The sequence below is a fragment of the Gracilinanus agilis genome, chromosome 2 (genome assembly GCF_016433145.1).
Source record: "Gracilinanus agilis isolate LMUSP501 chromosome 2, AgileGrace, whole genome shotgun sequence".
Classification (NCBI taxonomy): domain Eukaryota; kingdom Metazoa; phylum Chordata; class Mammalia; order Didelphimorphia; family Didelphidae; genus Gracilinanus; species Gracilinanus agilis.
Window position 1 is genome coordinate 668,298,716 of NC_058131.1, and position 26,554 is coordinate 668,325,269.

General features: G+C 38.3%; 1 protein-coding gene across 1 annotated transcript in view; it reads right to left on the bottom strand.

Annotated features, from left to right (window-relative positions):
* LRMDA (leucine rich melanocyte differentiation associated) overlaps positions 1 to 26,554 on the bottom strand; it is a 765,788-nt gene that overhangs the window by 2,667 nt on the left and 736,567 nt on the right. Inside the window, exon 3 of the mRNA XM_044659041.1 lies at positions 8,151 to 8,277. Coding sequence (XP_044514976.1) covers positions 8,151 to 8,277 — 127 coding nt within the window. The remainder of the gene's footprint in view (positions 1 to 8,150; positions 8,278 to 26,554) is intronic.

The following is a 26,554-nucleotide window of genomic DNA, read 5'->3' on the forward strand; positions in this document are numbered from 1 at the left end:
GGGAGGGAGGGAAGGAAGGAAGAAGGGAAAGGGAAAAGGAAGGAAGGAAAGAAAGAAGGAAGGAGAAAAGGAAGGAAGGAGAGGAGGAAGGAAGGAAGGAAAAGAAGGAAGAAAAAGAAGGAAGAAAGGAAGGAAAGGAAGAAGGAGGGAAGAAAGAAAGAAAAGGAAGAAGGAGGGAAGAGAGGAAGGAAAATGTGGCTAATAAGATCACTGAACGAGAGGAACTATTTAATAATTTTAAGCAGAAGTTCAAATATCAGGAATCCAATTAGCATTAAACAAACATGCCAAGTGTTCTGGTTTGTTTTTTTCTTGACCTAAAACCCAGGCCCTGCATTTTTACTCTTCTGCCCTAACACCCATGATTTCTATTGATTTCATTAAAAGGAATAAGTAATAAATACTTGTAATAAAGGCTATTCACTTTACTACTACTAGGACTTTTCTCTCCTCAAAGCTCTCCTCCCAGCATAATATATCTCCTGGACAACTTCCTCAGCTGAGTTCTCAGAATCCCTTTCTTTTCAAAGCTCACTTCTCCATAGCCCAGGCTAGTTATCTCCTGATGTTTGTGTGGCTCTTTTCTATGCTGCCAAGGGCTCTACTATCCAAAGCTGTTTCTAGGTTCAGATGACTACTTCTATGTGAAAGTGATTGTCTTTGTTCCTCAAAGCATACCCTGAACTCTCTCAAACTAAATTTCCCACAATTAGAGTTTCTTATTTTGGGTAAGTGTATCTGGAGCTTGATGTCATAACCAGTGGGAAAGAAGGGAATTCTCTTTGTCTCTCCCCAATTGTAAAGAATCTCTCTCAAGAGCTAGGTTCTTCCTTTACTGTATGATCCTGCCAGAACTGTCTTGAATTATCTCTGGGTCCTGCAAGGGCATGGCCAGTTTTTGATCCTTCAATAGTATTTTTCCATTTGACTGAATGCTGATCTCTTATTAACATTTACACTTCATCATCTACAATTATATCCTATGATCACATCACCCTAGGAGAGTGGGGTTTCATTATCATTTTATAGATATAGAAAGTGAGGCCCAGAAAAATTAAGTAATGGGCTCAAGATCATACAAAACAACCTATACACTGGCAACTGAAATAAACTTCTCCAGTCTCCTATTGCAACTTGCATTAACTATACCACAAATCTAAGATTTATGGGAAATTCTGATATTACTCTAGAGGCATTTCCAATGGAACACAGAAGAATATTTTTAAAATCACATGCATAATGAAGAAGGCATTTATGCTGTCTGTTATAGAGGAACTAGAAATGTGACATGATGGGATTAAATGTTCCTACGTTACTCATTGAAATTAAATGAAATCCAAGGTCCCTTTTCAGCACTTATTTTGTATGAGTCTGTTAGTACATAGGGGAAAATCTATCATATCCTTGGCCTAGAAGAACAATTATCAAAATCATAATAGTATAGCTTTAATTTTTAACTTCAAAGACTAAAAGTTAAATTATTCTGTATAATATGATTGGAAGGTTTCCATATGAAAGTAATGACAGTTTAGATATAGATGAGGAAACATGTTAGAAATTAATATATGTTCACTTATGAAGGACATTCTATTTTTGATAGATCAAGTATAAATAGTCCTTTTACTAGTGTAGGACATAATCTTTCCATAACTTGAGTTGCTAGAACCTATACATGTCCTTCTGACAAAGCTTTTGAGCATTCAACCATTCTACCACGCTCCAATAGGAATCAGGGTAGGACTTCGTATTCCTAGCACTTTGCACAATATAGGCCACATAGAAAGCACTCGCTAAATGCTTGCTGACTTGACTTGACTATTGACCATTAATAAATTAAATGGCATATTTTACTCTGGTATCATAATTCCCCCCATGCCAGAGAGGAAAATGCACACATTTCGAGGGAGTAGATTTTAAAGAATTCAGAAGGATACTTAGGATCCCATTCAATACTTTGCTATAGAGAATGTCAGCCCAGGAGAAATGGATAGTATTGACAAAGAAATTCTGAAGATATAAAGAAAAACCATTTCAATAAGAAGGAAAATGGGAGATTGTACAGAATCCAATATTGATATATAGAGAACTCACAAAACAACCCGAATTTTAAGAAGACTTGTATAGAAGATAGAAGCAAAAACAGGTAAAAATGTTATTTTTTAAGTGGCATTGCTCTCTGAGAAGTGTCAGGAATTCTAAAGTTCAGAAAACTCAGACTGACAAAGAAATCTAAGAACAATAAGATGATTTTTAGCTATATTGAGGAAAAGGGAAACATCAAAGAAAGGATAGAGCCACTGCTGGGTATGTATGGAATATAACAAATAACAGAGAGGATGAAGTCACTCCATTATTTTTCTTCTATTTTCTCTGACAAAGACACAGTCTTTGAATGGAAAGAAAGAAGAAAGTGGGAATTAGGGCACTGATAACCAAGATAAATAAGAAGAATGAAAAAATGCAACCAGCTTTTCTTGATTTCAAATGACCTGGATAAAATAAACTACAACTTAAAAGAAATGATTCATGTGATTTCTAAGCAACTATTAATGACCTTTAAAAGATCATGATTTATTTGCAACTTCTCCATGCCTTAATATATGGTTTATTGTTGTAAAAGTGACATATGGTGCTGAATTATATGCATATTCTTTAGTGGTCCCATCCAGAAAGAATCATTAATCTTTTAGATCCAATTTCTCTGGATTTTTTTCTTTTTGTTTATTTATCTCTCTCTTAATCTATCTAATAATGAGATAAAACATTAAAATCTCCTTTTAGTGTGTTTCTATGTTTTATTGTAATTCAGTCATTTTCCTCTTCATTAATTTACTTATGTTATTTCATGCATATATTTAACATTGATATTGGTTCATTGTAATGTCTTTGATATCTCTACTAATATTTTGAATCTTCATCTTTGTTTTTTTGAGAACATGATGGAAAGTATTGCTTTTTTAAAAAAAATTATATATTTCTCCAGTATCTTGTTTTGATTTTGTTTCTTTCAGATGTATTTCTTATAAATGAAACATTGCAATGTTTTGCTTTTTTATCCATTCTGTCACTCTTTTGTTTTATTGGATTGTACTGTCCATTTACATTTAAAATTATTAGAATTAGGTTTCTGTTTTACCCTTGCCCTATTTCTTTCTCCAGTACTGTTTTTTAAATATTAATCATCTCCTTCCTCTTTTAAGTAAATATTTTGTCCCTATAATTATTATCCTTAAAATACTTTATGAAATCCTATTCCCACAAGATCTTCTTTCCTCCCTCTCACCTATTTGTGAAACTTTTCCCTAGTATAGGAACTTTATTTTAAATACTGTTTCATTTTTCTTTTCTTTATTTATAGAACTATTTCTTCCTCTTTTTTTCTAATCTGTTTTCTCTCCTCTCAATTAACTGACTAGTTCAAACTTCCCTATTCTTTCCTCTACCTCCAACTTTTGTTTGTAATTTTTCTCCCTCTTTTTTCTAAGAACATTTTTATTTTCTGTGTTCTTTTTTAAGTGTTTAACCTTTATTTCTAGTATGAAATTTTCTTCTTTCCCTCTCTTTCCCTTTTTTATATCTTCTTCCTTCTCCCTTCAATACAACATACACAGCATATTGTAGTAAAACCCCATTCTTCCTATCCTCCAGTCATGGAAGGTAAAGAGCAAAGAACAGAAACAGAGAGATTTTAAGGCAAATGAAGTATAAAGGCCTTCATTCTTTGCTATCTCCTCTTGGAGGACTGAAAAAGTTCTTGGAACCGACTTGATAGAAAAGAAAAGCAGCTTGCCATAGGTTGGTCAAATATTGCCCACTCTTCTCATGACCTTTGAAAAGCAAGCTTGCCAACTCTAGTCAGCTGAGGAGAAGTCTGATGAGTGTGATCCATGGCAGAAGAGAAGAGAGCTACCTACCAAGGGAGGAACTCTTGAGAGATCACTCTTTGCCTTTTCTCTCAAGTCTCTACTAGATATAAATAAGTGGGAGGCATAGTGAAGAGGGGGGATTTCTCTTACTTTCTCCCCACATCAGGCATAGCACTTTATAGCCAGAGCCATTCACTCAATAAGAGACAATATACTCCAGCAAGACCTTGGTGGAAATGGGTTGAGACAAAGGGTAGCCTCAAGGAGAATAATCCCTGGCATTAGAGAAAAAAGCCAGCTATGAACTGAAGAGGGAGTTAACTCTAGCAGTTGGGAACTACATTGCAGAGAGGCATAGGGCCAGGGAATCTAGCTTAGTGACCTGCCCAGAAGACGCACTGAACCCACTGGGGATCAGCCATGAGGACACCATGAAAAGAGAAAGGACTTTGCGGTCCTTTAGTACCAGAATTATCAGTTGTCTTAGTCATGTGTGCTCTCTGTCTCTTTCTACATGTATATACTATGCATACAGAGCATGCTCCAGGTTTATGGGAGAAATGCATTGCTGCCGCTCTTTATTTACCCAGTAAAAGCTTTGGAAGTCAGCTCACTGTGTCTACTAGCTAACTATTAAAAGTGAGGGCACCAGGTAGAGTTTTAGGGGAGTGGATCCAAAGACTACTACGAGCCTTAGGCAAATTGTTTCCTGGGGACCCAACTTTCAAGTGCAAACTGGAGGGTTAGCCCCAGAATATATGCTAAATAAGATACATGTTAACATATACATGCATGCATATCTTTGGCATTGGCTCATAATTTTATTGATGGATTGCACTCCTAGTATAGAAATTCCCTCCAACAATACAGAGTAGTAGCTTGGCCATAACTAGCAGACTTGGACAGTTGCTTCGGACACTGTGATCTCATTTGACTTGCCTGTGGTGACACAGCTATTTTGTGTCAGAGGCAAGACTTAAACCAAAGTATTTCTGACTCTAAGACCAACCTTCTACCTATCGTACTATACTACTCTATCCATCCATTAGACTGCGAGCTTCTGGAGGACAGTTCCTATCTTGTGCCTACCATAGAACCTGGTATGTAGTAGACACTTAATAAATGTTTACTGATTGAGCCATACACCCACTATCTTGTATTCATGGACTTGATTTTGAAAATACAATTGCAAAGAAATTTCCCTATAAATTTCACACTAGAAGGAATATAATACATTGATGTGATTTGGAACAAATCTGTCACCATTATTATGACAGTCTATTCTTATCATTAATGACAGTGGGACCATCATATACATATTATCATATCCAGTGCCCAGTGCATTATAAGAGGAAATGGTAATTCAGAGCAATAGTAACATAGATTCAAGAAGAAATGTTGGGTCTCACTAAGTATACAATTTTAAACGTTCTTGGGGATCCAGATTCAAAGTATTCCAAAGATTACAAAAACATCAAAGAGAATATGAACCAATGTTACACCCCCAAAACTGAACCAAGCAGGCACCCACACTTAAAGCTCCTATATCTTTTATCTCCTTTCTGAGGCCTATTCATGGATATATGAAGGGTATTCTTGATGAATATATGAACTATAGGGAAGAAGAGGGAAGGAATTATGCCATAATAGATATAAAAGTCAAGGAATTAAAGAGAACAAAGAAAATAAGAATGTTCTTAGGGGGAAAAGGCAGAGAAAAATTATAAACAAAAGAAGTTGGAGGGGCAGGGAAGGGGAGGGACATTAAAACTATACCAGGTCATATCTTCCTAATCACATGGTTGGCTAAGTGAAATAGAGAGTATGGTGCTACCATATTTATTTTTAAAGGAATTTTAAAAAAGAAATTGACTTGGTGGAGCAAATTATAGCCTTAAAGGTATTCTGAAAAGTTTTCTCATGCATATATTAAGATCTACATAGTAAAAAGGAAAAAGAATTAACTTTGGAACGCTAACTTCTCTGATTTATACAATTAACGTGAGGTTGGTCATATCCTTTGAATTTCTCAAACCTGTTTTCTCATCTATAAAATTAGGAAGTTTTGATTAAATGGACTCTTACATCTAGCTTTACATCAGTATTCCTCTGTGATTTCAGGATCATAAAAGATTCCTTGAGAGTTACAATCACAGTTGCATTATTTTAACAATTTTGTGATTTTCAATATCAAGCAAGGCATGAAGCTGTGAAATTGATGAGCAGAAAGCTCATCATTGGTACTGACATCATGAAGGATGAGCTACACAAAGTCCAAACAGAAAAGCCACTTACTAGATATGAGATGTTCCTGTTTCAGGTATGATGAGGCTGAATCTTGTGTTCAACAAGATCACTTCAGTAAATTCCACCTCCATTTGTAAAAGAAATCAGTCTTGCAATTCACACAGTATAAACAAGTGGATGAATCATGAGATTTTCCCAAATTATAACATGCAGTTAAATAGAAAGCCTTTGGTTTATGTCTGATATAGGCATTTCAAACAAATAAATTGTCCCAAATTGGAACAGAAGAAGAGTAGGAAATGGTATTTAACACTTTCATTTTTCATATGGTACTCTCCAACCCCAAACCTATTTGCAATAAACTATGGAATACCACAATCTCAGAGGAATCAAAATTCCAGTTGCCTTATAGGAAATGGGGAGAAATTATAAACATGGATGCAACAATTCAATTCAATAAACAAATATTAAACACCTACTATATGCCATAATTTTTACTAAATTTTGGGAATACAAAATAATGATCATTTTCAAGGAAAATGTAACATCATTATCTTCATCAATTAAGGGTATACAGAATATCCTGGAATGAGTAGTAGATTCAGAAAAAAGAGGCCCAATGTCCAAATTTCATCATATCAATTTGCTATGGACAAATCTTTGAGTATTTATCCAAAGGATAAAGTCATGAGTAAAACATTTACCCATTTTGGATTCTCTTCCTCATTTGTGAAAGGTAACAATTGAATTAGATCAACTCTAAGGACCCTGCAAGCTTTATTATTCTAAGAGGGATCTTAAAGCATGATCAACATGTTGCATTGGTATCTATGAAATTTTAAAAGAAGCAGACCTTCTTAATACTGGGCATATTCTTCATAGAACATTTATAGTAGGGCACAGACAAGTGATATATAGGATGAGAAAGTGAAAATAGGCTATAATTTTCATCCGGGCAGGGAATACCCACATTGAGGAGGTCATGCATCCATGAAAGTACCAGCATGGCTAATGAACTTCAACACAGAAAAAATAAATACAAAATGAAGTAAAAAACAAAGAATAATTAATATGTTGGGTTTTTTTCTTCTTTAAGCAAGAGGAAAAAGTACTAGATCAGGAGCCATTAGTAAATGACTGGGATCTTGGAGCAAACCACTGGACTTTCTCGTGCCTCAGTTCTCTTCCTTGTAAATGGAGAAATTGGTCTAGATATTCCCCAAGTTTTGTTTTATTTCATTTTTTTTTCCATCTTGAAATCACTACATTGTATCAGCTCAAGGTATAAATGATAAGCAGGGTCCTGGGTGCAGTGGATTTTCAGCCTTCCTGTCACTCTCTTCTTGGTAGCTCAGCCTCTGAGGTCTCCAGTCCATATTCTCGGCTGGGAAAATATAATATATATAATATAATATATAATCCTTTCATTTCACCAGAGAAGGTGAGGTTTCCAGCAAAGTTGGTTTTCACCAGCTCTACTCACAAGATAGCCCCAGAGGGACAGAACGGCTCCACCACGGAGGGCTCCTTCTCCTCTGAAGTCCTCTTCCTGGATCCAGCCCTTCTCCAGTCTGCTCCCCACCCCCCTTCCTCCTTCTGGGAAAGCCCCCAGGAGCCAAAAGAGGGAAAAGTTTGCTCTGCATCACTACCCAGCATGCGCCACGAGAGGTCGCCCTGCAACACATCCCTAAGCAAACATCCCAGCTTCTCCTTCCAAGCTGTGCAGTGTGACATTATTTTCTTTCTCTATTTTTATCTATTAAAAAGATTTCTCCACAGCCATAACTTAGATCCCCCACACTAAAATGGAGCAACAGGAAGATATAATGGTGCATTTCATTTATGAATGACCTATAATAAATTACTCTGAAGTGTCCCGAGTGCCAAGAGACAGAACGCTTTGTCTGCCCGTGGCCCGTATTTCACATACTTTAATTTAGCTGACACATAAAACCCATCTGACATTTCGAAGGCATTTTTTGGGGGGTGGGGGTGGGGGCGGGTTGGATGAGGGGTAGACAGTAGTGCAAAGGATATTTGGTTCTTGTTGAGCGTTAAGGTATGGAGCCTGGGTAACCCTGGCAACGCAAGGTCGTTTCCAAGAAGGTTGTTGTCCAAGATCAGCTCCTCCAGCCCCGTGAATGCGCTCAGTCCTTCCAGTGACCTGCAGTGACAAAGGCACCAGGAAAAATGATCCGCCACTAAATCAGAGAGGCCATTATGAGCCGAAATAAATATTTTAACCTTCCCTTTCAGGACTGGGAATAGTTTGGGCTTGGTGCCTGTCAGGCGAGTGAATGACAAGAATTAGTAGAGGGAGTGGGGGAGCAGGGGGGGCCCCCTCTGGCACCTCACCACATCCTTCACGCATTGCCAGCATGAAGGATGAGGGTCACTTAGTGAGTAGCCAGAATCCCAAACAAAGGCCTTCAGATACGGCCTGCAGGATAAATTTGTCAATGTCTTGTGCCTTCAGGCACCCAGCCTCGCCTGACCCTAACCTCCATTCCCAAGATAAATAACTCTGTCACAGTTCACCTTCATTCCCTGGACACAAATTTAAGTTGTCATCCATCATTCCTGCCTAGAAATATCATACCCCTCTAACAATAATAAATACAACTTCAGCTATCATTGCGGAGCAGTTCCCCTCCGTACAATCATAGGAAATGGTAGGGAGGGCTCCCCTTTGCCTTCTTTTCACTCCCCCACCCCATCCCATCCTCCCCCCCCACCCCACCCCCAGCCGATCCGTTTTGCCTCTCCTTCTGGGGTGTTTTTGTTTTAATCATCACTCCATTTGCTCTGGCCTGGTGTCTCTGCTTTAGACGCCAGGCCTCTGCAGGACTGCAGAATCACTCCAGCCTGAGATGTTGGGGGCAGGAATGGGAACTGGGGGGATATTGAGGAGGGGAGGTAGGGGTGAAACTCTTTAAAGTGAGTCGCCTTTCCTGGTTTCAATAAATAAAAAACAGATTCATTCTCTCTCTCTCTCTCTCTCTCTCTCTCTCTCTCTCTCTCTCTCTCTCTCTCTTTCTTCACTCTTTCTCACTCACTCTCACTCTTTCTTACTCTGTCTCTTTCTCTCATCCTCTCTATTCTCTCTCTCCCTCTCTCTTCTCTTTCTTTCTCTCTCTAGATTCTCTCTGACTCTCTCTTTCTATCTCTCGACTGGGTTAGCACCTTTTTTACTCTAGCCTTTTTTTAGTTATTATTAATAAATCTTATTAAACATAATACTTGGAGATGGTGTATATTAATTTTTANCTCTCTCTCTCTCTCTCTCTCTCTCTCTCTTTCTTCACTCTCTCTCCCTCTCTCTCTTCCTCTCTTTCATCACTTTCTCTCTCACTCACTCACTCTCATTCTCTCTCACTCTCTCTCTTTCTCCCCTCTTCTTTCCCCTCTCCCCCATGACCGTGCCTCCCTCCACTGTCTGTTTTTCTTTCTATCTGTCTCTCTTCCTCCTCCTCTCTCTCCTCTGTCTCCCTCTGTTTTGTTCTCTCTCCCACTATCCCTTTTCTCTTTCCATTTTTAAGAAAAAAAAGTTTAGAACCCCAAAATGTGGCTCTTGAAGTTGTAAATAAACTGAGATCTGTGTGAATTAAACCAATTCAGGAAACCAAATCAGATACTACAGCAGAGTTGAAAGTTAACTCTTAATTTTACTGGTTTATCTATATAAAAAAGAGAGTGTATGCTTGAAGAAGGGGGCTGCTACACACACACACACACACACACACACACACACACACACACACATATATATTAATCAAAGAAGGCTGCCTGATAGAGGGAGCTTACATACAGACCCATATTCAGAGCTCATTCACCTACCAGACTGCTAGAGATATGCTGAGATTGCACAGCCTGACAGCTGATGCACTATGCCGACCAGAGGGAAGATTATCATTGTATCTCCTGGCTGTTTTATAAAATGTGATGAATAAGGCAGATGCAGTCTGTACTATTTATTCATTTTCGGAGGCTGCTTATACTAAAGAGCTTCATATGGGAAGCAGGAACACACATGCACCTTTTTGCTTAGAGGATTTTCCAAAGCACAGATGAATATCCTGGGCTGGAAACACTAACAAAATCCAGAATCCGAAATTTCAAACAAGTTGGTCAGAGATTAATTAATACTCACTTTACAGCTTCCATGTTGCCATGCAAATATGGATCCCCCAAACGGATAGCCATTCACATAGAAAGAGTCAGAGGACCTAGATTCAAATCCTAGCTCTGCCATTTACTAGCTGGGCTTTAGTTTCCCCATCTGTAAAATGACAGGTCCGACCCACTTTTCCTCACCTGAAAAACGACAGGTTTCGCCCATCACTAAGGCCATTTTATTGCTTATGGGACTTTTAGGTTCTATTTTCTTCATCAACAGAATGAGAGTTAGACCAGAAAACGGCAGAGGCCCTTCCTCATTCTCAATCTATGATGTAATGACTGCCTCATCCCTCCATTCCCTCCTTATGTCACTGACTTTCAGGTGCCCCATAATCCAAGCTTGTGATTGCTTCTTGGGGGTCTGGGCAGGATGGAGAGAAGAAGAGAAAAGGCTTAAGCCATTTGTTTTATGACACGCTCATCCCACTTTTCCTCAGAATCTAGAGAGGAAAATCAAAACTTGTAAAATGCTAGCCAGGAAGGCTTCGGGTCTCCTCAGCCCTCTATTCTTGTTCTTCTAACAGTGGGGAAATGGCCGGCCCAGTGGCATCAGGATGGGTTCGGCTGGGCCGGACCGGGCTAGACGGGACCCATCTCCCCAGTGAGCCCAGCTCCAGAGCCCTCTCTATCAGTGATTAATAAGGAATAATCTGTGACGCTCACTTTTCAGCATTAGGCTTCTGCTGGCCAAGGGGAGTTCAGGCCACCTCCCTGTCAGCGCTCCGGAGCCTTATGGGGCGCTAATAAGTCCTTTGTGCAGAAACATCAGTGGGGCTCTGGTCAATGTCAGCGGCAAAATACACATTGTCCCTGAGTTATGTTATGCAAATATAATACTCTTATCATGAGAATCAGCAACTGGCAAGGAGATGAAAGCTGGACCCCAATGTGCTGCAGGGGAGGCATAAAACAAGATGACATAGCATGGAGAGGGACAAAGCCCCAAGAACACTAGAGGGAGTTGCCTAGTGAAACAGCCATTCTTTCCCCAGAGCCCAAGCAGGAGGAGCACAATACTGGGGAGAGCTTTCCGAGAGGGGTTGGGAAAATTGGACTCAAATCCCTTTACACCTGTCTGGTTTTGAGCTTTTTTGCCATGTAATGTTATTAGCTGCTCAGTTAAAAGGGAGCTGTGTTACACGGGGGGTTGCTTATTAATTGTTGTTTTCATGTCATCAGCGCAGTTCGAGCTTAGTGATTTAATCAGCTAAATTCTGAGCCTGGGGACTGGGGGCAGAGAGGCAGGAGGAGGCAGGCAGGGGAAGGGAGGGAAGGAGGGGGCCGAGAGGGGAAGACAAGATTGTTGCAGCCTGGATGGAGCACAGAGAGACAATTAACAAATTTAAGCCTGTGGGTCCTGGGAGGGAAAGGGGAAGGATGCCTTGGAGGTCCCCTTGTCTGCTTTGGTCTTTAGGGTTAATATACCTTCGTGTGATGCTGGGGAGGGAGATGGATGTTAGGGAGGGAAAGGAGAGGAAAGAAAATACTTCAGGGTTACACCATCTATACACACGGGTATAGGTAGCAGACACATACATGTGTTTCTATATCACACACGTGTGTGTAGAATTGCTTGAAAGATCACTGAGGGCCAGAAGATAAAGCAACAACTCCTCCCACCAAAATATTTCTCAGCTGTCCCTCAGGGTTTTTAATGTCAAAATGCACTCCGGATACACTCATTGATGATGTTTCAGAAATCACTGGCTAGTTTAAGAGAAGAATGATTTTTTTTTAATTCTTGCTCAGTCTCAGAAGTGAGAAAGAAACTCATGAAGAGGAAGATGGGGGGAGGAAGGCACCTCTCTATCTGCCACTTAAATGGGATGGTGGTACCTAAATCTCCAGCTGCGATGGGGGCTCCAGCTCATCACCATGGCGGTCTGGGTCCTACCAGCTGTAGGAGGGCCTCCTACACTCAGGAAACCAAAGGCAGCCCATTTGCTGGTTGGAATGGAAGAGCCCAGTGTCAGGCAGGTAGAGCTGCTCTGGAAATATAATAAAGCAGGCTGAAGTACTTTTGCAGCTTGCTTTCTTCCTCGCTCTAATGACATGAAAGCTGCCCATTATCTCACCCACAGGTACCATCTCGGTTACCTCGTCGCAGGGCTCCAGCTTAGCTCCCACAGGAGCCCCAACTGCTGCCAGGAGATTTCCACTGCGATTTCCAAAGTCACATCAGAATGACAAAAACATCACAAGGCATTCGGCTCCAGCTGATTCAAACAGAGAGAACTTTTAAGTTTCCACTGTAATTAACCCTATCCTCGTTAAGATAATTATGATCAAGCTCCCTGTCACAGCTAATATCACAGCATCATTGCCTGTGGCTCACACTTTGCCCTCATTAGCTTACAAAAACAGCGACACTAAACAGACAACAGACTTTCTTGCAGAGATGAGGCAAGCCAGGCATGGAGCAGGCACCAGGGGACCATTTCCATTGCAAGGTATACAGAGAAAATGACCATTTCTTGCCCACCTCTAACCCCTCCACTCATCGGCCGGGCTGACGTGGCCCTCCTTCTCCTAAATTTCAATTGCACAAAAATAAAGTGGGCATGAGAACGTAGGGGAGTGAAGAGTGGCAGGCACCATGTTTTGCAAGGGTTTGAGGGAAGGTGATGAACAACTAATGCCAGACTCGTCTTACGGCTCTCCTTCCATCCCACCCGTCCTGCTTCTCCCCTTGAGTCGACTTTGACTGGGAACATAAAGCTTTGGAGAAACAAATCAGCCAAGGCAGGATGCCACAGAAGAAATAAATAAATAAAGGAAAAGAAAAAAAAAAGGCAGCCAAAACTCAGCTACCTCGTGGTTCCCCGGTTCTGAAACAACAAATTCATCTCCTAAAAAGTCTTTTCTGGGAAGAATTTGACCTCTTAGTCAGAGCCAGCCAACAAAAATTGGTGCCGTTTCTGTTTTCTTTGCCATATTCAGGAAGGAGGCAAGAAGAAGGGGCAGCTAGCTGCTACGTGCCAAGGAGACATGCTTTAGGTCTCTCCTGAAGCTGATTTGTACACAGACCCCCACAGCAACAAGTTAAAGGGAGATGATTCCATTTATGCCAGCTGAAAATAAGAACACGGTAAAACAAAAGAAGAAGCTCCATTTTTTAATTAAATAAAAATATTGAGAAAACCCTGGGGCTACAGAAACACCAGAGGAAGGAGCCCACATTGAGCTCTCTTCTCTGAGTTCTTGGATAACATGGCTCAGCCCTTCATCATTCCCTCATTGCTTCACAGAAGTCAATTCTACTTCCCCAACTAGACGGTAATGATTAACACCATCTTACATTTATTTAGGCGGCACCTCAGAGAGTGTGCCAGGCTAAGTCAGGAAGATTTGAGTTCTAATCTAGCCTCAGACACTTTCCTCACCTGTAAAATGAGAATAAGAAAAGCATCTACCTCCCAGAGTTGTGATGACAATTAGATAAAATATTGTTGATTCAAGACAATTCTAAAGGATTCATGATGAAAACTGTTACCTCCAGAGAAAGAACTCTGGGTGCAAATTGAAGCATTTTTTTCACTTTCTTTGTTTTTCTTGCTTTTTTTTTGCAACATGGCTAATATGGAAATACATTTTGCATGATTTCATGTGTATAACTGATATCATTTTACAAACATTTTAATGACTGGGAGAGGGTACTGGAGGGAGGCAAAGAATTTGGACCTAAATTTTTTAAAAATAAATGTTAAAAATAAATTAATAAATTATTTTAGAAAACAAGAATAATTGCTAAGCATTTAGCACAGTGCCTACCATATTGTAGGCATCATAAAATTGTTATATATTATTACTATCACTATTATTATTTACAAAAAAAAATGGAATTGAGAACAAGAGTTAACAGTTTCCATTTAGGGTTTTACAATTTACAGACTTTAAAATTATATTTGTATGCATATATATATATGTACATATATATATATCTGTCCACTGATTTTCATAATAGCCCATTAAGGCAGGCAGTGGGAGCATTATCATACCCATTTTAGAGATGAAGGAAGTAAGGTACATCACTCAACTAAAATTGCCCTTTCCAAAGCGACTGGAAATCTTTTAATTAACAAATCTAATTGTTTTTTTTTAATCTTAGGGCTTATTTAGGCTATTAAAGCATAAAATCTTAAAAAGTATAACTGTATTAAACACTGTTCCCTGTCATAGGGCCTTGAATCTCCACTGTAATGATGGATTTTTAAAAATAAATTAAACCTATTAAAGCTTTAAGTTGCATTAAAACTTTTGGGACCCCCTGTACAATACAGAGGTAAGCTGTCTTCTAAGCACCAGTCCTACACTACAAACTTCTTTTTTAGAGATCGCAAATATCTGAATCATATCTCAAATTCAACTCAACCTGCCATCTTCCTAACTTGCCCATTCCGGTGCTCTACACACCTTGGCTTAATCATCAAGTCCTCATTCACCTTCAAGCTGGATATTCCATCTGCTGACAAAATTTTGTCACATCTACCTTCATGAACAATGTTTTATGTGTTCCCTTTTCAACCCTCACACAGCTACCAGCCTGGGACAGGCTCTCATCATTAGCTCTCACTTGGTCTCTGAATGCTGGGGAGGTGGGGGAGCCCTGCTTCCATTCTGCCCCCACTCCTCCCTCTTTCTTGCACTCATCTGCCAAGGCAGTCTTCTGAAGGCACAGGTCTCATCGGGTCATAGTAGGAATGAGGAAACTAAGATGCAGAGAAATAAACTGATTTTCTCAAGGTCACACATCCAGTCAATGGGGGAATCGGCCCATTTAAGTCTTCCCTAACTTCCTTTTTTTTTTTCAGGTAAGGCAGCATTTATTTATTTGTTTGTTTGCTTACTTATTAATATTTAATAATATTTATTTTTTAGAAAAGTTAACATGGTTACATGATTCATGCTCTTACTTTCCCCTTCACCCCACCCCCCACATTCTCCCCCATAGCCAATGCGCATTTCCACTGGTTACTTCCTATATTTTTCTCTAAAACTATCTCATCTTTTGCCCTTTTACCCTGTCAGAGAGTACGTTCTCTAAAGACAGGGATCTTGCCCAGTATCTCCTTGTTGCTGTCACTATACCTCTCTAGCAAAGTACCTTGTCTTTGGAAGGCTCTCTAGGGAGAGTGTGATCTGGAAGGAAATGATGGAGTGGCTCTGATGAGAAATCTGAATATTGCAAAATTTGGAAATGTCCACCACCATATGTTACTAATAGAGATATGCTCTGTCCTCATATTTATCCCACCTCCACCCCATATGAGGGCTTCCTCACTGTGAACCTTCAAAGGGATCTGTGGCTGAGAACGTCTGCTAAATGACTACCCCAAATCAAACACGTTCCTTATCATGATCATATTGCCTTGGGTCTCCATTGTAATGAAGGCTTATTTAATGTAGTCTAAAAATATATTCCAAATAGAACTTGTCTATGTAAAATGGGAATCCTAGATTATTAATACATAGAATGACAAAATCTTAGATCCCAAAGGAAATATCTTTGAGACAACCATCTAGTGCAACCACTTAATTTTTATGGATGAGGAAACTGAGGCCAATAGAACCCAAGGTGTCTAAACATCATCTAGTTAGTAAATAACAGAACCTGAAGCAGATTTAGGGTCTGAAATATTCCTTGCTGACCCTTTATCATTGTTTTAAAATTTTTTAAAACACTTTCTGTCTTAGAATCAATATTCTAAGGCAGAAGAGCAGTAAGGGCTAGACAATAGGGGTTAAGTGACTTGCCCCAAATCACACAGCTAGGAAGTGTTTGAGGCCAGATTTGAAACCAGGACCTCTCAACTCCAGGACTGGCTCTCTATCCACTGGGCCACCTTGCTGCCCCCCTCTGTCATTTCTTAATTGTGATCCACATATATCTTAAGTACTTTACTTGGATAAGTACCTTTACTTGGATAAAGAGCTAAACTAAGCTATATAAGAAAAGATCAAACTAGATCACATTTGGGAAATTCTATAAAGTTTTCAAAGATCCTAAGATGTTTGCTACCACAAAACACTTTTTCTTGATGACATTTTATGTCTATAAATCGTATTACTACCACAATCTCAGAAGAATCAAACCTGAAGTGATGCAAAGGGTAAAGGAAATTCATATGGTGGTCAAGGTAAGCTACAAAATTTCCCAACAATAGATTGGCTGCCCTTTGATCCAGCCATACCATTGTTGGGTTTGTACCCCAAAGAGATCATAGATAAACAGACTTGTACGAAAATATTTATAGCCGCGCTTTTTGTAGTGGCAAAAAACTGGTAAATGAGGGTATGCCCTTCAATTGGGGAATGGCTGAACAAACTGTGGTATATGCTGGTGATGGAATACTATTGTGTTCAAAGGAATAATGAACTGGAGGAATTCCATGTGAACTGTAAAGACCTCCAGGAATTGATGCAGAGTGAAAGGAGCGGAGCCAGAAGAACATTGTGCACAGAGACAGATACACTGTGGTCAAATAGAATGTAATGGACTCCTGTACTGGCAACAATGCAATGATCCATAAAAATTCTGAGGGACTTATGGAAAAGAACACTACCCACATTCAGATGAAGAAATACAGGAGAGGAAACATAGAAGAAAAGCAATTGCTTGAACACATGGGTTGAGGCAGACATGATTGGGGATGTAGACTCTAAACTACCACACCAATGCAACTATCAACGATTTGGAAATAAGTCTTGATCGATGACACATGTTAAAACCAGTGGAAATGCTCATTGGCTATGGGTGGGGGGAGGAGGGAAGGGGGGAAGGGGAAAGTAAGAACATGAATCATGTAACCATGATAACTTTTCTAAAAAATAAAAATCATTTTAAAAAAATTTTTAAAAATTCCCAACAACAACTAGCCTTTGTTTATTGAATTGAATTGGGATCAAGAAGTGACATAAAGAAGAATTGCCAGCCATATTGTATAAGTAAGAGTCAACAGATGATCAGCCCCAGAGTTGCAATAGTACCTTCAAATAAGAAGTAAAGTACTTTCTATAATGCTCGGCATATAGTAGCCACTCAATAATTACTTAATCCCTGACCTTTCTCTTTCCCCTCAAAATACTCAATGAAGTCATCTATTGACAACATGTATTAAGCATCAACTCTGTGCCATGCACTAGGGTAATTTCTTGGATACAAAGACAGACATGAAACAGTCCCTACCTAAAAAGCTTAAGTCAATCAGAGGAAATAACAGGCAAATACACAAGTATATATAAAGTGAATATGAGTTGACTTGAGGGGAGAGAGTAACTAGCATCTCAGGAGATTAGCAAAGACCTCATGTTGGAACTGGTTTGGGCTGAGTTTTGAAGGAAGCTAGGGATTCTAAAAGACAAAGATGAGAGGAATTCATTTCAAGCAAGAGGATCAGCCTATGAAAAGACATGGAGGTAAAAAATCCAAAGCTATATAGAAGAGACAGCAAGAAGGCCAGTTTGGTTGGAGCATAGAATGTGGAAAGGGCAGCACTATATAATAAGTCTGGAAAAGTAAAATGGAGCCAGACTGTGAAGGGTTTCAAATGCCAGAGTTATTTGTATTTGATCTGAGCCATAATTGGAAACCACTAGAATTTCAAGAGCAGGGGAATGACATCATCAAAAAATAAAGCTGTGTTTTCTATTTGTTTATGTACTCTCCCAGGGTACTTCCCTGGCTCAGCCAATATAGTTCAGGTATAAAGAGATCAGCATGTGGCCAACATGGACTCTGAGTCTCTCTGTGTCTGAATGTTGTTGGGGGTTGGGACTTACCAGCATGAATTGGTCCACCTAGAAGTATTTCCTATGTGCTTCTTATGTGTTTATCAAAATAGGCAAAGTAAGTAGGAAATATAGTCCTTTCCCTAAAGGAAGTTTCATCCTATTCAAGAAGTTATTCATCGCCCCTTCCCCAAAGGTAATATATTAAGTTCCTGCTTACTTTCACCATTTTCATGAAATTTAACATGTATTTATCAAACATATATGTACAAAGTGTGAAAGGGAACTCCTTATTCTCTTTGTCTATGTTGAGATAACACTTAGTCAACTCTTCCTTTTAGTACCCCTACTTAGTATCTAGCTAACCACTAAGTAAAGAGAGCTCCCCTTTTAACCCAATCAGTCAGAAATGTGTGAACCCCATAATAAAAAAGGTTTACACCTGCAGAGGCCTATAATAAGAATTAACACCTTCAGAGGTAAAAAGTGGATCCCACAAGACACTGCCTCCCTGGGCAGTGCTAAGCAATTTGGAAGCTGTGGTTGGCCCCTGTGAAGAGAGGAAGGGAAAGAAGCCACTAGAAAAGGCCCTAAATTTCTGGGGTTGGGAAGGTGGCTTCAAGAAGGAAGAAGGCTTCAAGAAGAGAGTCAGCTTCAGCTTGAGTAGTCCTGACCTGCCTTTTGGAGGGAACTTGAGTGAGTGAAGAGTTGGCTTTCCTTTCCTGACTTCTGGAGAGAGTTCAACTTTGGTTGAGTGGCTGGCTGAGTGGAACACCAGAGCAATACTTAGTGTGATATGCTAGACATCTTCTCTATTCCTTTTTGTATTTCTCTACTTTTACTCTTTCCACTTCTTTTGTAAATAAAAACTATTAAAAGTCATTTTGACTTTGAGCTATAATATTTTAAATCAGTGACCACTATATTATTTATAATGTTCATATATTTTAGTCAAACCATTAAAATTTAATTCCTTCAACCGCACTGCGCTAGATGCTATGAGATATAGGGCCAGAATGAAAAATAAATCCCTTACCCTCAAAGAACTAACAGTCTACTGAAGGATAAAACATGCATGCAAATGAGTAGATTTAAGATAATTTTAAGAGCTAAGGAAAGAGAGACATTTCCCATTGGAGTGAGCACCTGGGTTAAACCTTGATCCAAGGATTCTAAAAACAGATGGGGAGAGAATATATTCCAGACATAGGAGACAATTTCTGCCCATTCCAATTGTGCCAATTCTTACGCTAATTACACTAATAACTTACACTAATAACATCAATGGATGTTATTTCTTCAGTGCTAACTACATGGCCTGGCCTGCAGGAAAGATATAAACATAGCCCTCAATGAGTCTATAATCTTAATGGGAAGATAAATTATAATATATAAAGCAGAACTAGAATAGAAGAAAGTGGTAAAAGACAATTGGGAAGAAAGGCATTCCACATGGAAACATCTACATGATGCTTCAGAGAGGATAAAACAGGTATACTCAGTGGAGTATAAAATTCTATCTTACCCAACAGAGAAGTAGAAGGGGAATAAGACAAGGGAATAAGGAGGTAATTGGAGGGAGGAGGAAATGGGGCGGGGCGACAAAAAGCAAAATACTGGTGAGGAAGAATAGAGTGAAAGGGAATAGAGCAGGATTTAAAGGGGATAATATGATGGAGGGCAATACAGAGTTTGTAATCATAATGCTTAATGTGAATGGGATGAACTCACCCATAAAATGGAAGCAAATAGCAGAGAAGATTAAAAACCAGAATCCAACTATATGTTGTTGGTTGGCATATCTGAGGGAGGGTGAAACACTGATTCAAGGTAAAAGGCTGAAGCAGGATTTATTATGCATCATCTAAAGTAAAAAAAAAGGAGGAGTAGCAATCATGATACCAGAAAAAGCTAAAGTAAAAATTGATCTAATTAAAAGAGATGAGGAAGGAAATTAAATTTTGCTAAAGGGTACTATAAAAAATGAAATAATATCATTACTAAACATGTTTGCACCAAATGGTATAGCATCTAGATGTCTAAAGGAAAAGTTAAAGGAGCTCAAAGAGGAAATAGATAGTAAGGCCATTCTAATGGAGGATCTTATCCTCCCCCTTTCAGAATTAGATAAATGGAACTGAAAAATAAATAAGAAAGAAGTAAGGGAAGGGAATGAAATGCTAGAACAATTAGAGTTAATAGATATCTTAAGAAAACTGAACAGGGATAAAAAGGAATATACCTTCTTCTCAGCAGTATATGGTAGTACAAAGATTGACTATATGTGAGAGCATAGAAATATTGCAAACGAATGAAGAAAAGTAGAAATAATAAATGCCACTTTTTCATATCAAATGTGGTAAAAAAATTATATAATTAACAACAGTCCATGGAAAGGCAAATTTAAAACTAATTGGAAACTATAATCTAATTCTTCAAAACTAGTGGGTCAAAAAGGATATTATAGAAACAAGTATAGACTTCATTAAAGAGAATGACAATGAGTAGACAACATATTAAAACCTCTGGGACACAGTCAAAGCAGAACTCAAGGGAAAATTTATATCTCTTAGTTTCTATAGCAACAAAATCAAGAGGGAGGAGGGGCAGCTGGGTAGCTCAGTGGATTGAGAGTCAGGCCTAGAGATGGGAGGACCCAGGTTCAAATCCGGCCTCAGACACTTCTCAGCTGTGTGACCCTAGGCCAGTCACTTGACCCCCATTGCCCACCCTTACCACTCTTCCACCTAGGAGCCAATACACAGAAGTTAAGGGTTTTTAAAAAAAGAGGAAGATCAATGAATTGGGTTTGCAACTTAAACAAAAAAAAAACAGAAAAAAAAACAAATTAAAAATCCTCAGATAAAAACTAAATTAGAAATCCTAAAAATAAAAGGAGAAATTAATCAAATTGAAAATGAAAGAACTAATGAACTAATAAATAAGACTAGGAGCTGGTACTTTGAAAAAACAAATAAAATACATAAAGTACTGGTTAATCTAATTTAAAAAAGAAAGAAGAGAATTAAATTAACAGTATTGAAGATGAAAAAGGTAATCTCACCTCTAATAAAGAGGAAATTAAGGATAATTATTAAGAACTATTTTGTACAATAATATGGAAATAAATATGACAATCTAGGGGAAATGAGTGACTATTTACAAAAATATACATTGTCTAGATTAACAAAAGAGGAAATAGAATACTTAAATAATCCCATCTCAGAAAAAGAAAGTAAACAAGTAATCAAGGAATTTCCTACAAAAAAATCTCCAAGGCCAGATGGATTCACAAGTAAATTCTATCAAACATTTAAAGAACAACTAATCCCAATACTATACAAATTATTTGACAAAAGTAGCAAAGAAAGAGTCTTACCAAATTCTTTTATGACACAAATATTGTATTGATTCCAAAGCCCAGCAGACCAAAAACAGAGAAAGAAAACTACAGAGAATCTCCATAATGAACATAGATGCAAAAATCTTAAATAAAATACTAGCAAAAAGAATACAGCAAGTTATCACAAGGATTATTCACTATGACCAGGTGGGATTTATGCCAAGAATGCAAGGATGGTTTAACATTAGGAAAATTATCCACATAATTGACCATATCAATAATCAAACCAACAGAAATCACATAATTATGTCAATAGATGCAGAAAAAGCCTTTGACAAAATACAACACCCATTCCTATTGAAAACATTAGAAAGTATAGGAATAGAAGGGCCATTCCTCAAAATAATAAACAGTATATATTTAAAACCATCAGCAACTATCATTTGCAATGGGGACGAGTTAGAAGCCTTACCAATAAGATCAGGAGTGAAACAAGGATGCCCATTATTACCTTTATTATGTAATATTATACTAGAAATACTAGCAGTAGCAGTTAAGAGAAGAAGAAGAAATGGAACGGATTAAAGTAGGCAATGAGGAAACTAAACTATCACTCTTTGCTGATGATATGATGGCCTATTTAAAAATCCTAGAAAATCAACTAAAAGCCTAGTGGAAATAATTAACAACTTTAGCAAAGTTGCCAAGATAAACTCACATCAATCATTGATATTTCTATATATTTCAATCAAAATTCAGGAGTTAGAAAGAGAAACTCCATTTAAAATCACTCTAGATAATATAAAATATTTAGGAATCCATCTACCAAAACAAATACAGGAATTATATAAACACAACTACAAAACACTTTTCATACAATTAAAACTAGATCTAAATATTTGGAAAAACATTAATTGCTCCTGAGTAGGATGAGCTAACATAATAAAAATGACAATGCTACCCAAATTAACTTACTTATTCAGTACCATACCTAACAAACTACCAAAAAATCTTTTTTATAGAAGTAGAAAAAAATTGTACCACAGTTCATTTGGAACAACAAAAGATCAAGAATATCAAGGGAGATAATGAAAAAAATATGAAGGATGGGGGGCTAGTAGTACCAGATCTTGAACTATACTATGAAACAGTGGTCATCAAAACAATATGGTTCTTTCTAAGAGACAAAAGGGAGGATCAATGGAATAGACTTGGGGTAAACGTTCTGAGCAAGCTAGTGTTTGATAAACCCAAAGATCCCATCTTTTGGAACAAGAACCCACTGTTTGACAAAAACTGCTGGGAAAATTAGAAAATAGTAGGGCAGAGAGTAGGTCTAGATCAGTGATGAGCAAACTTTTTAAAGAGGGGGCCAAAGGAAAGGAAATGCTCATCTGTAAGTCTGTTTCTAACACAACCTTTTTGAAGTTTCATGGTATTGTATCCTACTCATTGTATTCGTCAGATTAAGAATAATGTTGGAGGCAGAATAGTACATTTCAGGCCCCCCACCATCTGGCCCGTGGGCTATAGTTTGCCCATCACTGGTCTAGATCAATATCTCACACCCTATAAAAATAAATTCAGAATGGGTAAATGACTCAAATATAAAGAACAAAACTATAAGTAAATTAGGTGAACATAGAATAGTATACCTCTCAGATATATATGAAAGGAAATAATTTTAAGGCCAAGAAAGAAATAGAGAATATTACAAAATGCAAAATGAATACTTTTGATTACATTAAATTAAAAGGTTTTATACAAACAAAACAAATGCAACCAAAATTAGAAGGGAAGCAACAAATTGAGAAAAATCTTTACAACAAAATCCTTTGACAAACATCTAATTTCTCAAATATATAAGGAAGTAAATCAATTGTACAAAAAAACAAGTCATTCCCCAATTGATAAATGGGCAAGGGACATGAATAGGCAGTTTTCAGATAAAGAAATCAAAACTATCAATAAGCACATGAAAATGTACTCTAAATCTCTTATAAGAGAAATGCAAATCAAAACAACTCTGCAGTACTACCACATACCTAGCAGATTGGCTAAAATGAAATCAAAGGAAAGTAATAAATGTTGGAGAGGATGTGGCAAAATTGGGACACTAATGCATTGCTGGTGGAGTTGTGAATTGATCCAACAATTCTAGAAGGCAATTTTGAATTATGCCCAAAGGGCTATAAAAGAATACCTGCCCTTTAATCCAGCCATACCACTGCTGGGCTTGTATAATAAGGAAAAATACAATTACAAAAATATTTATAGCTATACTCTTTGTGGTGGCAAAAAATTGGAAAATGAGAAGGTGTCCATTGATTGGGAAATGGCTAGACAAATTATGGTATCTGTTGGTGATGGAATACGATTGTGCTAAAAGGAATCATGAACTATAGGAATTCCATGTGAACTAGAAAGACCTCTAGGAATTGATGCAGAGAGAAAGGAGCAGAACCAGGAGAACATTGTACACAGAGACTGATACACTGTGGTAAAATCAAATGTAATAGACTTCTCTACTAGCAGCAATGCAATGACACAGGACAACCTTGAGGGACTTATGAGAAAGAACGCTATCCACATCCAGAGAAAGAACTGTGGGAGTAGAAACACAGAAGAAAAACATTTCCTTGGTCACATAGTTTGACGGGGATATGATTGGGGATATAGACTCTAAATGATCACTCTATTGCAAATATTACTAATATGGAACTAGGTCTTGATCAATGATACATGTAAAACCCAGTTGGATTGCTCATTGGCTATGGGAGGGGGGAGGAAGAAGGAGAGGGAATGAATATGAATCATGTAACTATGGAAAAATATTCTAAATTAATTAATTAAATGAAATTTTTAAAAGAAAGAAAGAAAAAAGAAAGAAAACAGTCTGTCATCTGCAGTGACCTTTCATCCCTCTACACAAAGGAGATTTTTGAAAAACTTAACAGATGGCACCTATTCAACACAGTCCTACAAGAAGAGGAGCTATTTATGTGGCCAGTCTTCATGTCTCTGCCAATTTAGAGGTGAGCCGATCAAGCCCTTGTCCCAGGGCTGGCCCTTGGAGGAGAGACTAGGAGCCACCTGGGAATGGAATCTGGGGCCAGGAAAGCCAATAGACAGTGCCAGCCACTGATTCCTCAAGATACCAGTCAACCGAAGAAGACAAAAACATACTCTCTGTCTCACACTACAAGATAGCTTTACATCTCCCACAGTAAAAGCCTTTAGACATGGAGTCAGTGCCAAGGATGATCTTGGACCATTTTCTTCTCTCCAAACCAAGCCTGAATTTTTGCTATCCAAACTTCAAGATCCACAATTTTGTTTATTTCTTCTCTCCCTTCCATAACCCACTGTGTTCTGTCTGAATGCCACCTTGTTGAACTGGAAACATTGTGTGGCCCAAAGCTAGTCTAATTGATTTCTTTTTAAAAGAAACCTTCATCTTTCATTTTCAAGTAATTAAATTCTATGAAGCAAAAATAAATAACCAAAGAAGAAACTTAAATTTAATTTGCATTGTTTACCAGTGTTAAGAGACTGAACTGTGTTGGCAAGGAGATAGGAGAACTGAGTTTTGGTCCTACACTTGTTAACTATCCATGCTGGGGAAAGTGCTTCTCCTCTTGGGTCCCCTCCTTCTTCATCTGTAAAATAAGGGGTTTGAAAGAATGATTTCTATGGTCCCTTTAAGCTCTAACCTTCTAGGATCTTGGAAGAATGTGAAAATATTTCATCAGAAGGCATTGCTGGACTGAATCAAATTTTAACCAGATCCCAAATCATCCTGTCATTTGGCTAAAACTCAGATGGGACTGTAGCTCCCAACCCCCACTTTTATCAAGAAAAGAAAGAGCATAGGCCAGCATAAGGAAAGCTAATGATTTTGACAACAAGATGGAGAAGGAGGAGGGAATGGAGGCATGGGGCATTTATTATTTTTTTCCTTCCTTTTCATCTTTCACAACAACCCAAGCTAGGGAGTGACAAGCAAATTGACATGCTGCTCAGAGGGCAAAAGATAAATGTTTGATGAATTAGCCATTGGTGGAGAAGTGATGGGCTTCATATGTGCATAATGGCCCAGCAGACTTACCATTCAGATTGCCTGCCAAGATAAGGAGTCATAATGAATGGGCTTTGCAAAGGCTCTGGCCAGAAGAAAGTTCAATGTGAATAGTTTTAATAAACTTAATATTAAAAAGAATGAAGGTGGGATAGAGGAGAGGCTAGCACCTTGGAGAGGTCAAGATGGCTGGCTAATGAACAGCTCCAGGCTGGGTGATCATTCATGGTTGAGCAATGTACCCAAATTAAAAGAGGCCAAGTACTGGTTTGCCTCTGGGTAATGCTTGTGTCCCCCAAAGTTAGGGTCAAAAGGGGAAAATAGTACTGATATTACTGAAAATTATTATGAACAGTTATACTCTACCCATACTGATTACAAAATAATCCAATGAAGACTGTCAATATAGTTTCCTTTCAGTTCCCCAAGTAAAAGATTCTTCCTTGTCCAGATCTTCCATGCTAGATATGCCTCCACATTTTTCTTCTCTTCCTGGTTTCCTGATCACCTAAACCCACTTGCTAACAATCTCAACACCATCTAGAGTATTTATTTAACTACAGTTGAGTCAACAAGATAACCTCTCTGTAACTTGTTCTCATATGATTTTTGTACTATTTTACATAGAGAAAAGGGGAAGAGGCCTAAATCTAATCATTTAAGAAAATGAAGCTAAGTAACTGTGGACAAGATCATTCTTGGCCTTGTTTACTTCTAGAATGAAAGGGATGGCCCAAGTGGCCTCTAAAGACCTTTCCAACTCTAGCTTGCTGTGACTTTAAGACGTTATGATGTTATCACTGTTCCAAATTCCTCTTTATCCTCCATAAATATGGAACTACAAAGGAGCTCTGGATGACCAAGTATTTAAATAATCAGCTTCTTGGTGTTGCTCCCAGAGTCTATCCCCCTATTTCAACAGAAATGATCACATAAAAAGATAGAGATTTCCCTCCCCCTTCCATTTTTCACCCTTTGGGTGTGAATTTTCATTAAGTACAAAAGCAACTCATTACTAAACAGGTCAGGAAAGCTGGAGTTATTGGAGAAAATAAAGTTTTATGAGCAGGTCTCTCTCTCTCTCTCTCTCTCTCTCTCTCTCTCTCTCTCTCT